Source organism: Gigantopelta aegis, chromosome 6 (genome assembly GCF_016097555.1).
Source record: "Gigantopelta aegis isolate Gae_Host chromosome 6, Gae_host_genome, whole genome shotgun sequence".
Classification (NCBI taxonomy): Eukaryota; Metazoa; Mollusca; class Gastropoda; order Neomphalida; family Peltospiridae; genus Gigantopelta; species Gigantopelta aegis.
The window spans coordinates 66,713,472-66,727,429 of record NC_054704.1 but is presented as its reverse complement, the minus strand read 5'-3'; the positions used below and the strand labels follow the sequence as shown (position 1 = coordinate 66,727,429).

General features: G+C 38.2%; 1 protein-coding gene across 1 annotated transcript in view; it reads right to left on the bottom strand.

Moving 5' to 3' along the window:
• LOC121375935 overlaps positions 1–13,691 on the bottom strand; it is a 36,534-nt gene extending 22,843 nt beyond the window's left edge. Inside the window, exons 1-3 of the mRNA XM_041503660.1 lie at positions 13,646–13,691; positions 5,200–5,274; positions 41–120 (exon numbers count right to left, since the gene is read on the bottom strand). Of these exons, the coding sequence (XP_041359594.1) occupies positions 41–120; positions 5,200–5,274; positions 13,646–13,691 (201 nt within the window). The remainder of the gene's footprint in view (positions 1–40; positions 121–5,199; positions 5,275–13,645) is intronic.
• Positions 13,692–13,958: the final 267 nt, after the last annotated feature.

The window sequence follows — 13,958 nt, the reverse complement described above, 5'->3', positions numbered from 1 at the left end:
AGTTATTAAGATTATACAGTCTTCTTGTGCAAGCACCTACCTCATTGGTTAATCTGCTGGTTGTTCTAAATGTAAAACCTCCACTGATTGGACAGAAATATGGTTTTGTTGTCCATGGCCCTGATAAATGTTAAACAAAAATCAGCATTATTTTAATGTTAAAAAAACAACATACACTGGTATTTTCCATATTATTTCATCTATATAATAACTATTGGTGTAAAATATTTTTATACTCATGAAAAGTAAACATCCTTAAGTGTAGCATGATGGTCTGTACGTTTTTTATATGTAGACCTATTGGGTTCCTTTCAGACTAATATCTTGCAATGTTTTCAGCAGTCAGTAGTTCTGACAGCGTTACACACAGTGTCACTGAGATCGAAATGTAGGCTTCAGAACTTAGTGAATATATCTATATTTTAAAATTCTCCTGAGAAAGCCATATATATTTTAAAATTTTAATTACATTTGAATACCTCAGTAAACTCCAAAATAATGTTCAACATGTTTTCGTTTCTTTTAACCACTGGTTAGCTATAGGTTGAGTAAGTCCCGAACTATAAAACTTGTCTCGAGCATACATAATTTTTTGTTTAACGACACAACTAGAGACCATTTGATTAATGAATCGTCGGTTGTTGGATGTTAAACAGTTGGTAAGTCTGACATAGTCTTCAGAAAAAAAATCCACTACATTGTATCAGTCGGTTAAGCGCTCGCTCGTGGTGCTTGCGTCGCAGGATCGAACCACCTCAGTGGATCCGTTCAACTAATTGATTTGTTCTCCCTCCAACCAGTGCACCACAACTGGTCAAAGGCCGTGGTATGTGCTTTCCTGTCTGTGGGAAAGTGCATATAAAAGATCCCTTTCTGCATTAGGAAAATGTAGCGGGTTTCCTCAATTAACTACGAGTCAGAATTACCAAACGTTTGACATCCAATAGCCGATGATTAATATATTAATGTTCCCTAGTGGTGTCGTTAAACAAAACAAACTTTACCATTTAGTAGCAAGATATTTTTATTTGAACTTTCTCACAGACAGAAATTTTGAATATAATAACATTAACCAGATATTTGACTTCCTTCTACAACATTCGTACATAAATAGATTTATTTTATTTTATAGATTATCATCAGTTATTATGAAACAATTACGTAAGTATTCTTCTACATGGCATTTAATAAAACCCCAGCTGTTAGAAATTATTTCTCTTTCCATCGGCTATTTAAAAGTCAAATCCAATTTTCTTTTCGTTAGAGTAGTTAGTCAAATGACAGCCGCTTTAAACCGTGTCAGAAAGAAAGAAGTGTTTTATTTAACGACGCACTCAGCACATTGTATTTACGGTTATATGGCGTCAGACATATGGTTAAGCACTTCACAGATTTTGAGAGGAAACCCGCTGTCGCCACTACATGGGCTACTCTTCCGATTAGCAGCAAGGGATCTTTTATTTGCGCTTCCCACAGGCAGGATAGCACAAACCATGGCCTTTGTTGAACCAGTTATGGATCACTGGTCGGTGCAAGTGGTTTACACCTACCCATTGAGCCTTGCGGAGCACTCACTCAGGGTTTGGAGTCAGTATCTGGATTAAACATCCCATGCCTCGACTGGGATCCGAACCCAGTACCTACCAGCCTGTAGACCGATGGCCTACCACGACGCCACCGAGGCCGGTAAACCGTGTCAGTGTCTGAGTATAAAGAACTAGCCTGGTAGCTTTCTTCCAGTAGACGTTCTAATTGTCACATGAATGACAATGCTTTTCTTTATTTCAGCCAGAGTTTTCTGGGCTAAGTGATTGTTAATCACAATCGCTGGAATACGGTTACAATGGGACCAGCTTTCTGTCACAGCGCGACGTCTAAATTCCTGTTATTGTTTTCAACAATCCGGTGTTTGGCTTTGTTTAAGACATCTCAGGGTGTAGAGTTGTCTGTCCTTGAGTGTGTATCTTTGTCTCTCTGTCCGTGTGTGTATGTATGGATACAAGTGTGTGTGTGTGTGTGTGTTGGTAATATACGATAAAGAACACATTAAATTTCAACAACATTATGGGGTTTTTTTTAAACAGACAGATATAAAATGAAGAAGAACGGTTCTACTAAGAATCTATCTTGCTATCTTTCGCAGACACTCAACCACAAAACTAAATTCCCACCCAGCTATAAACAAGAATCAAATAAAAAATGCCAATTAAAGTTATATTAGTTACGATTACTTGGTTTATTTTCATTTCAACTTATTTTCGTGCTTATATCCAGTTAAGGTTCAAGCACGCTGTCGTGGGTACACACATCTCAGCTATCTGGGCTGTCTGTCCAGGACAATGAGTTAATTGTTAGTGGTTAGCGAGAGAAAAGTTTGTGTAGTGGTCTTACACCTATCCATTGAGCCGTTAAAACGCTCTCTGGGTGGGAGCCGGTACCGGGCTGTGAACCCTGTACCTACTAGCCTTATGTCCGATAGCTTAACCACGACATCATCGATGCCGGTTCTTGGTTTATTAATAGCTGTTCAAAAATAATTAAGTAAACGGAAAAACCAGCTCAGGTATATTAACACACAGCATTCATTGGGTACAATTAATTAATGTGAAATCACCCACAAAACATATTTGAAAGTAATAACACATTTCAGGCATGTACAAATTATTCTCTGGTATAGTAACTCGCTCGTTAACAATTCTTCCATGCATAACACATTTGGTTACCATCTCTATTCCACTCTCATTGTGATAATAAGAATATTAAAATAAAATTTGCATGCGCTTTAAGAATATATTTCAGACTTCAAAACGGGTTTTAGTTAATAAAATCAGAACTACATGTATGTACTAGTTTAAGAAGATTCTGTCTAAGAAACACTCTCTGCTCCACTGGAGCGTGTCATACAAAGTGAGAAGACGCCAAAAGAAAATGACAAATGACGCCATAATGTTTTGTGTGAGTAAGGAAACAAACCGCCGATCACAGAGACGGATAATCCCACCACCAGGGCCGCGTTCCACGAGGCGATCTTAGCCCTAAGATCACCTTAAGTGCATAGCTACCTTATGCACTAAGGTGATCTTAGTGCTAAGATCGCTTCGTGGAACGGGGCCCAGGACTTTAACACCTCGTGTCATCATTAACCGGAGACGTAACTAAATAATGTATATCGGTTATAAACGGAAGCCATGCTAATGAGCACCGCATTAGCACAACAAGCTATTATAGCCCTCGCGATCGATAACCGAAATTACCATTACTTTCGGAAACAAGACTTTTCATTGACTTTTGTCTGCTTTAGTTTGTTATCTTAATTTGTCAATTTACTCCGGATTACTTTGTTGGTGTGAACAAGTCGAGAAGATGATATCATCTGTCTACGGCCGGAAGCTCAGGGAAATGGTCGCTCCCTTGCCAGTAGCTGCGATTGGCAGTGCGTTATCAGCTGTGAGCGATGTTGTTTTCCGCTACAGATTTATGAATCTGATGACCAAGGTTGGTTAACTTTCAGTGTTGATATGAGCGATTCGGCATAAAGCTAATCACAACAGCCATTCGGAACGACATTTGACGGAGAAAATTCCGTTTTAAATAAGCGTCAACATGGATAAACCAAGGGTCGATCCAAAACTGATCTCAGGGGGTAGGGGAGAAGCACCTTATTTATTATATGATGCCCGGTAGATCTGTTACTGGTTTTGTTTTCTTTATAAATACTTGGATTAAAAAAAAATATTCCCCTCGACTCTCCCATTTGATAAATTCGGGAACATTCCTAACATACATTTAATAAAGGAAAGCACCTTATTCATTATATGATGTCTGTTACATCTTCTGCAATTTTTTTTTTTTTTTTTTTTATAAATACTTGGTTAAGTAAATATTCACCCGACTCTCCCATTTTATCAAATCGGGAACATCCATAACATACATTTAATAGCAGGAAACATCTTATTAATTATATTAAGTCTGTTATATTTTCTGCCATTTTTGTTTTCTTTATAAATACTTGGTTAAGTAAAAATTCCCCTCGACTTTCCCATTTGATCAATTCGGGAACATCCCTAAGATACATTTAATAGCAATGGGCTGAACAAATGAGGATTGAAGCAAGGCTCAAGACCTTGATTATTCACCGACAGATACCACATGGTTTTTAGTAAAAAAAATAAAACCAACAACCAAAAAACCAAAAACGAATTGGAACTGTAATGGCCGACATCATACAAGATAAGAAGTTGTAATTAACGTAGAGCTTAACGACAATAGGAATCTGTTGATAAGAAATATGAAATGCAGAGAAAAAGAAATAAAATGGAAATACTATTATGGCTCGCATGTAATGCATCAGATAGTGTACAGATAAATCAATCCACCAATCCACAATCCTCACTGAACAGTTTTTAAAAAGCGGAAAGTATTAGTTTCCACTAAAACGTCATTTCCTATACTGCTTTGTAATGCATCCCATCTCTCTAAAGAATATTACATAATTACTGAACGACAGTTTTACCGTGTAGCCTAAAACTGTTTCACACTAAAAGGTTCCTTTCCGCTTGCTATCATGTTTTTAATTTGCCCTTGTGTACATGCAAGGATTTAAGCTGCAAGCAATTAAAACAAAAACAAAATAACAGGGTCAAATATATGGACCTGAACACTCGTACAATTTGTGTAAACCGTCCTAAAAATAACATGAATCATAATTAAATAATGGGACTGAAGAGTGCGTAGTTGTATATTTCACCTAGTGAGGAGTTATATCAAATCCCTATCTCATGGTCCATTCTTTGACGTGGTGAGGTAGCTTGCAAGTCTTAATGACTCGGAGAGCTATGCCAGCTGGATCATCACCTCCTGGTAGGGTCACCCAAGCTGGACTGGTCAAAGAGTAGAGACTAGACTAATATGGACCGGACAGACAGAGGACGTGAGTCAAGTAAGACAACTGTCTAGGAGAAGCAAACTCCAAAATCAAAACTGGGCTGGAGAGGCTCAGAATCCTAGTAAGGAAACTCTCTTAGGAGAAGGAAAACTCTAAACTGAAACCAATTCCACTGAAGTCAGAGTACAGAAGCTATGCATCAACATTAGCGTGGAAACCGAACGGAAATGTCTGTAAATGCACCAAGCATGTGATCATCATCATATCAAATCCATAAGCCACCCATTAAAGGTTACTAGTAATCTGATACTTACCTATCCATGGCCACTCGTCCAGTGAGAGGTTTGCTTCATCACAAAGGTCAGGGTCGTTAGTGTCACTCAGAGGCCCTGGAATACACACGGTCAGATGTTAAAGAACATTTCTCATTTGGTAGCCATTAAGGTCAAGGTCATATGATTAACGTGCACATTCAGAACAAGATGTTGTAGTGCACGCCTATCGTGAGCGCAGGTGTCGGCTCTCGCCGGATCCTCCGTACAGAACTGGAGGTAGACATTTTAACATGTATTCTACTAACAGAGATTTTTAGGGGATAACTATATGGTAGTTGACCAATTTGCAGATATTAATTCTGGTTTAACTGTCGCGAATTCAGTTTTACGGGCAACGCGAAACGGTAACACTGATATTTGCGACTGTAAAACCAGAGGCATGTTCAGGATAGCGAACGCTTGCAGTCGCTCGCTAGACTTTTGTTTTTGCGCCTAACGCTAAATGAAAGTGATGTCATGGAACACAATGGTACCAGTCATATTGTTCGCGCTCGTCCTCATGAACACGCCTATGGTTTTACAATAAAAAAATATCCGTTTTATCTCCGTTTAACGTCGTCGGTAAAATACAGTTTATTTGTGACAGTTCTCATATTATCAAATACATTAATCCCATTCTAATTAAATAAATGCATTAAAAATGTGTTTATGTAAATAACTTTTTTTTTTCCATGGAAAAAACCAAGCGTTGGCAAAAGCAAGGTCTGTATATTAAAAGTGTTTCTGGTCGTAGCTCTAATGATAATTTTACTTTCCGATAAGTTAACTGTTAACACGTACTGGGATTTAGGACGACCACAAATACATTGGTATACAGATATTGAGTAAGAAATTGAAATTAATATGCAATTGTAATTAAAAGGCATCAGGAACAGTTACAGGTACAATGTCTACTACAACGTCAGAACTCCCCTTTAAAATGGTTAAAACAGGCCCGCTATAACAAGAACGTATTTAAACAGCAAACCTTTAAGAGTTTTTAGCATAATTTTATTACGTCAGAACCAAGAATGATGGTTAGGTTTATATATATAATTATATAGTTGGCAGTGGCAGATCCACATGGGATCCAAAGGGGTCGCCCAATTGTTTTGTCATTTTAAAACCGGCTCATGGTGTCCTGTGTAATAATTTATTATCACTGCGACTTGCCCGTTATCATCGCCTAAACCAGGCGACGAGTGGGTCATGGAATACGTTTCGGGAGATAACTTGTCAAAATGAATGATGTTCCTCCGCACTCAGATGGTGGTCATCATTCTGTGTCTCGCCGATCACTACACGATACCACCACGTCATCGCTCCGACAACACCACGCCACTGATGGATTGCCCTAAAATTACCGCCACCACAAATACAACGCCAGTCTTTTCAGGTCATCCGGGTATTATAGAGAAATCATCCGGGTATTACAGAGCAATCATCAGCCATCTAGAACCCGCTGACACATCCCACGACTCTTCGCATTAACACTTTACGTGTCATTACACAGACGTTCCAGTCAGATAACTATATCCATTTGGTTGAAAAACAATATCAATGCGTCGGATCTTTTTGTCTTTGAATCACAGTGCAATAGCTCCATTTGTAATAAGGGCGGGACGTAGCCCACTGGTACAGCGCTCGCTCGATGCGCGATCGGTCTAGGATCGATCCCCGTCGGTGGGCCCATTGGGCTATTTCTCGTTCCAGCCAGTGCACCGCAACCGATATATCAAAGGCCGTGGTATGTACTACCCTGTCTACGGGATGGTGCATATAACAGATCCCTTGCTGCTAATCGAAAAGAGTAGCCCATGAAGTGGCGACAGCGGGTTTCCTCTCTCAATATCTGTTTGGTCCTTAACCATATGTCTAACGCCATATAACCGTAAACAAAATGTGCTGAGTGCGTCGTTAAATAAAACATTTCTTGTTTGGAACAGAACAAAGATCACCATACGTAGAGGTTTATGCACACATGTTTTGTAAAACAATATGAGAAATACAATAATAATATAATACAATAGACTAGAAACTGTAGCAATAGTAGTAGTGTTGATGTGTATTTATATGTTAAAAGGTACACACAGACAGGGATGTTGACAGCACGTTAAGTTGTGTACACATTTAGGGTTCTCAATAAAATATCGGTAACGATAATGTAAACGCGGCTGTTAATGTGCACATGTGAAAAACCCACATAAAAAGATGATCCGTTAATTTATACGATGGATCGTAGGATTGAATTCTCTCAACGACGCAAACGGTGGGTTTTTTGTTTGTTTATTTTTGTTTGGGGTTTTTGGGGTTTTTTTTAAATAATCTGTTCAAACTAGTGCTCCATGACTCGTATTTCAAAGTGGGTTTCTCCTTTAACTTGCTAGACCGAGTGCCATAATTATCATATAATTATTCGAACGACTAAACGATTGCTGCAGTCAAATATCATAGCTCCACACAAGTGAAAGTTAAATAGATGTTTGACTAAAAGTCGTAGTTTGAGATGTACTAATAGGTCGTTAATATACCTTACCTTTCTTCGAATTAGCACTGAAGTAGTAGTCACATCTTGTGTTTGATCCTTACGAGAAAACAGTTTTACTGATTGTTCTGATTAGATAGGAGAAGAACGGAATGTTTGGTTCATGTCTTAAAAGCAAATTTAAACTACTTACGTTTAACAATATGGTTAGAGAGAGAGAGAGAGAGAGAGAGAGAGAGAGAGGAGAGAGAGAGAGAGAGAGAGAGAGAGAGAGTGAGACAGCGATAGAGCGAGAGACAGATAGACAGAGAACATGAAAGAGAGACAGGCAGCTAAAGAGAGAGACATATAGAGGAAACATCAGAGAGGCCGAGGCAGACATAGACAATAGACAAAGTCGGAGAGAGAGAGAGAGAGAGAGAGAGAGAGAGAGAGAGAGAGAGAGAGAGAGAGATATGGTCGATCACATGGGAAGAGTTTGTCTTATAATTTTATGTCTGGTATGTTTTCCACGTCATTTCTATTTCGCATTTAAATAAATATGTTTCGTAATGGTGGATGTGTAAAAAAGAAGAATAAGCAAACTATTGCCTCTTCCACCCTCAAAATACTCTATTCTATGACTGTCCTAACTATGTGCATCGCAGATAACCTTCTTTTTTCTCTGTTCTTCATGCATCTTCACTACATCCACATTTATGTCAATAGAATAGCTGCCTTATTATACCTTCAGAAAGAAAAAAACTCACGCTGTAATAACCTGATAATTGCCATAGTCATCTGTCCCAGAAACACTATTTTGTCATGTCGCATCATTATTTGTGCACGACTCGAAATCAATCGCAATCATCGTGACGTGTTGCGCAGGTTGTTCGAAAATGTATTCTTGATAGATCATCTCGTAAATAAACGCCGACGTGATTATTTGATAATGCCGGTAGTTTGACAGACCTGTCAGAAATCCATTGAGGGCGAGTTTATCAGCTAATCGAATCAGGGCATCAATAAACAGAAAACTGACTTGGCTGCTCAATCAAATCTTTATTAAATAGAAGACAGAACTGCGAGGCTCGGGGTTGTAATAAAGGCGCACGCCAGGGGCAGTAGGGGAGCGCGCCAGGGGCAGTGTGGAGAGGATCTAGCCAAAGTAATGTATTAAACTACCTGCAGGGTGTGTGCTGCAGAAACATAAAAACGATATGTCTAAATTACCAATATTTTTTATGTTATCGGATCATCTGTCAGTGCGTGTTTCTTTTGGCAAATACCCAATTAAGAGCGGGTCGCTTTGACCGGAAGTGTTAATATGGTTTTCTACACAAATTGTGTGTCTATTCCATCAATGCCTTATCTAAACTTAATATATTTCTATTTTCTGGCAGTACTTTACGATTTTGTTATCTAAATATAAATATTTAAAAAATACTTAAAACTGCATTCTTGATACGCAAAATTGTAATATCGTTTACTGTTGTAAAATACAGTTTATCGTTTACTGTTTACTACAGTTTACTACAGTTTAAAGAAACATCTCGTATACGTTCGCTATTAGACATTATCATCGATATACTCTCATCTTGTTTTTAATACATTGCAACAAAAAAGTGTCCCACTTCAGTGTCAAAATGGGGAATAGTACATTTTTACATGACCTAGATTGGTAGTTGCAACCAAAGAATATCAAAGGATGGCGTGTGACGATAAGAAAAATACTGTGAACGATCGAAGTCTCCCGGTGGACCCATGATTCTCTTATTGAGTTTTTATTGTCATAACCAATGTTTCACGACTGGTATATCAAAGGCCGTGGGATGTACTGTCCTAATAGGAAAATGTAGCGGGTTTCCTCTAAAGACTACATGTCAGAATTGCGGGTTTCTTCTCTATGGCTGTGTCAAAATGACCATATGATTGACATTCAATAACCGATTATTGATAAATCAATGTGCTCTAGTGGTGTCGTTAAACAAAAAACATTTTTATTAAAAAAATTTTTTTTTTTATAGATCAGTATAGAATTAATATTTGTATGCGCTTTAAAACACAATTTGGGTAGGAGTCGGTACCGAAATACGAACCTAGCCTCCACCAGGTTTTTGTACAAAAATGTAAACTCCAAATAGTCTGTCAAAAATAGATTTTTTTTATTCTTCTGTCATTGGGAAAAAGAGAAGACAAAGACACACCCACACATCCACACATCCACACACACACCCACACCCACACACACACACACACACACACACAGAGAGAGAGAGAGAGAGAGAGAGAGAGAGAGAGAGAGAGAGAGAGAGAGAGAGAGAGAGAGAGAGAGAGAGAGAGAGAGAGAGAGAGAGAGAGAGAGAGAGAGACAGACAGACAGACATACAGAGAGGCGTATGCAATGCCATCGTTCTAAAGTCATACCACTCTTTTCATAAAAGCAACCAAGTTGATCACATTTAAACTACAATATTCAAACAACAGTATTTTGCGCTTGTCATTTTCCTTCTTGTCCATATATACACACCATCTCACAAAAGCATTTACAATGTCTATGGAATACAAGATTTACTGAATACAAGAATTTTGCATTTACAAGCTTTTGAATCAATACCTTAACGATGCTGATTTGGTGTTATGTAGTGCTGAATGTCATTTGTGTTAAACCAATTGCATTAAAGCAGTATCAATTACAAATGTATATATGGTAAGTAAGCACAGATCTAAGTGGCTATTAATATTCAATATTAAGTATACCAGACAGTTAGAGTAAAGTTTGTTTTGTTTAACGACACCACTAGAGCACACTGATTTATTGATCATCGGCTATTGGATGTCAAACATATGGTCATTTTGACACAGTCATAGAGAAGAAACCCGCTACATTTTTTCATTAGTAGTAAAGGATATTTTATATGTACCATCGTGGCTAGAACAAGGAATAGCCCAATAGGTCCACCGACGGGGATCGATCCTAGACCGACCGCCCTTGATAGTCAGAGAGAAAGACAAACAGACAGCCATGATGGCTTGCATGACATATGGTGATTAGTAGAAACATAATTAATTAATTCACATAATTGCTCCAGGGTTGTTTAGTTTTTTTGAAAGTAGGTAGGGAGTATTAGTCACAATATCAGATTCTTTAGCATTTAATAATTCATTCTATAATCCAATTTCATTTAGAACATATTACATAATTACAATATTTTCCTTAGTATCATAAAACTGTTTTAAGCAATTACGTTTCTTTATATTTTAAAATTCTGCAAAATATTCGTCACATATACCAGAATAATGTCTTAAAAACAGAACTGGAAAAATACTCATATATGGACTTCAACCAAAGTTTAATGTGACTTTCGCCAACTGTTGACGTATTCAGACGTCCGGCCGGAAATCGTCATTCTTTTGATTAAGCAGTGCATGCGAGCATAAAAACTATTTTGAATTCAATACCAGTTCAAATTTCTGTTCTACGTCAAATAATTTAATATGAAAGTGAGGTTGGGGCTGGCGCAGACGAGGGCCAGTACTAAACCATGTTGGTCTATGTCCTAGAATGGTTATGGTTTTCACTGGTGTTATTGGTGACTGTGTCCTAGAATGGTTATGGTTTTCACTGGTGTTATTGGTGACTGTGTCCTAGAATGGTTATGGTTTTTACCGGTGTTATTGGTGACTGTGTCCTAGAATGGTTATGGTTTTCACTGGTGCTATTGGTGACTGTGTCCTAGAATGGTTATGGTTTTCACTGGTGTTATTGGTGACTGTGTCCTAGAATGGTTATGGTTTTCACCGGTGTTATTGGTGACTGTGTCCTAGAATGGTTATGGTTTTCACCGGTGTTATTGGTGACTGTGTCCTAGAATGGTTATGGTTTTCACTGGTGTTATTGGTGACTGTGTCCTAGAATGGTTATGGTTTTTACCGGTGTTATTGGTGACTGTGTCCTAGAATGCTTATGGTTTTCACTGGTGCTATTGGTGACTGTGTCCTAGAATGGTTATGGTTTTTACCGGTGCTATTGGTGACTGTGTCCTAGAATGCTTATGGTTTTCACTGGTGCTATTGGTGACTGTGTCCTAGAATGCTTATGGTTTTCACCGGTGCTATTGGTGACTGTGTCCTAGAATGCTTATGGTTTTCACCGGTGCTATTGGTGACTGTGTCCTAGAATGGTTATGGTTTTCACTGGTGCTATTGGTGACTGTGTCCTAGAATGGTTATGGTTTCCACTGGTGCTATTGGTGACTGTGTCCTAGAATGGTTATGGTTTCCACTGGTGCTATTGGTGACTGTGTCCTAGAATGGTTATGGTTTCCACTGGTGCTATTGGTGACTGTGTCCTAGAATGGTTATGGTTTCCACTGGTGCTATTGGTGACTGTGTCCTAGAATGGTTATGGTTTTCACTGGTGCTATTGGTGACTGTGTCCTAGAATGGTTATGATTTTCACTGGTGCTATTGGTGACTATGTCCTAGAATAGTTATGATTTTTACCGGTGTTATTAGTGACTATGTCCTAGACTGGTTATGTTTTTTACTGGTGCTATTGGTGGGTACTAGAATGGTTATGGTTTTTACCGGTGTTATTAGTGACTATGTCCTAGAATGGTTATGTTTTTTACTGGTGCTATTGGTGGGTACTATGTCCTAGAATAGTTATGGTTTTTACCGGTGCTATTAGTGACTATGTCCTAGAATAGTTATGGTTTTTACCGGTGCTATTAGTGACTATGACTGATTATGTTTTTTACTGGTGCTATTGGTGACTATGACTGATTATGTTTTTTACTGGTGCTATTGGTGACTATGTTCTAGAATGGTTATGTGTTTACTGGTTCTATTGGTGACTATGTCCTAGAATGGTTATGTTTTTTACTGGTGTTATTGTTGGTGTTTTGTTCTGGGTTTGTTGGGTTTTTTTTTTATTCTGTTTTTTTTTTTTTTTTTTTTTTTTTTTTTTTTGGCAGAGAACTAAATGGCGGAAATGCTGCTATAAATAACCACCCGCCGCCTACTAATGAACCCACTGTTACACTTGATGGAGATAACGACGTACAACAACACTGACGCTATGCGCGATGACTGTTTGTGTTTCTCTTTATTCCGTGATGCTAAATTAAACTTCTTACATTACTACGGTCAACATACCGTACAATACTGCCAACTTGCCATGCGGAGCGCGGTTTTTGTTCGCTGGTTTATTAAATAAGTAAACCTACATTTTGTTAAACGATTTTGTGCTGTTATTCACAAGTCACTAGAATAACACAATAACACGTTAATGTATAAACGTCGTGGCTTGAAACACGTCGTTGGCGATCGCGCACCATGTCAGTCAAATCTGTTTGACTCATTCGTGACGTTGTGACCTGTAGATGATATGCAGGGTTCAATAAATTCAGTCAGACTGCGGGCCCTAATTTGTAATATTGGTACCAAATCTAACCCAGTTTTTCCATAAATCAGTCGAATCAAAGAAAGGAAAGAAATATTAGGTTATTGGTATCGCGGTCCAGCGCCAAGTGCTAATACATTCTGGGGCGTAGCCAGAGAGGAAAGGAAAAAATGCCGAGGCAAACCCAGACCTGTGAAATAAATATCAGAGTCATGGGAAAAATAAAATAAATCTGGGGAAATTCCAGACGAGGCGCTTCATGCTGTCTACGCCATTGACATTTAAGATATGAAATTTCAAATTATGTTTATAAATCTTTAAAAAAATATTTGCTTTATCTAAACTTATTAGGCATTTTTTCCCTTCGTCCATTTTTTGTTTGTGTGTGTAAAATAACATACACAGTTCATAGGTTTTAACATTAAAAATAATGATACCCATTTGATTGGTATTATAAGCATGTTGTTAATGTACACAACATCCTGAAAATAAATATAAATAAGTTTTAAAGAGAAAGGAAAAAAACAAAATGGATAGTATTGTTTTCATGTTTTCGAGTAGCAGGTGATACGTACCTTCTAAAACCTGCACTACATTTTCACTTCTTCGTAAAAACTTCATGCACGTAAATCGATGAGTTCTGGAATAAAACGAATGCACAGCAATGATCAACCTATAGTCACATGGTGCGCTGGTAATCTTAAGGCTCATACAGACTGGATGCGGCGCGTGCGTGCGGTACGGATTTTAAAAAGTCGCAATACATTAGTTTCGATGAGAGCGTCTAGACTGGATGCGTCCGTTTGCCTCCCCCCCCCCCCCCCTCGAAAAAACCCATAATAATAATAATAAAATAAAATTTTAAAATGCGGCCAGCTGCAATAAAAT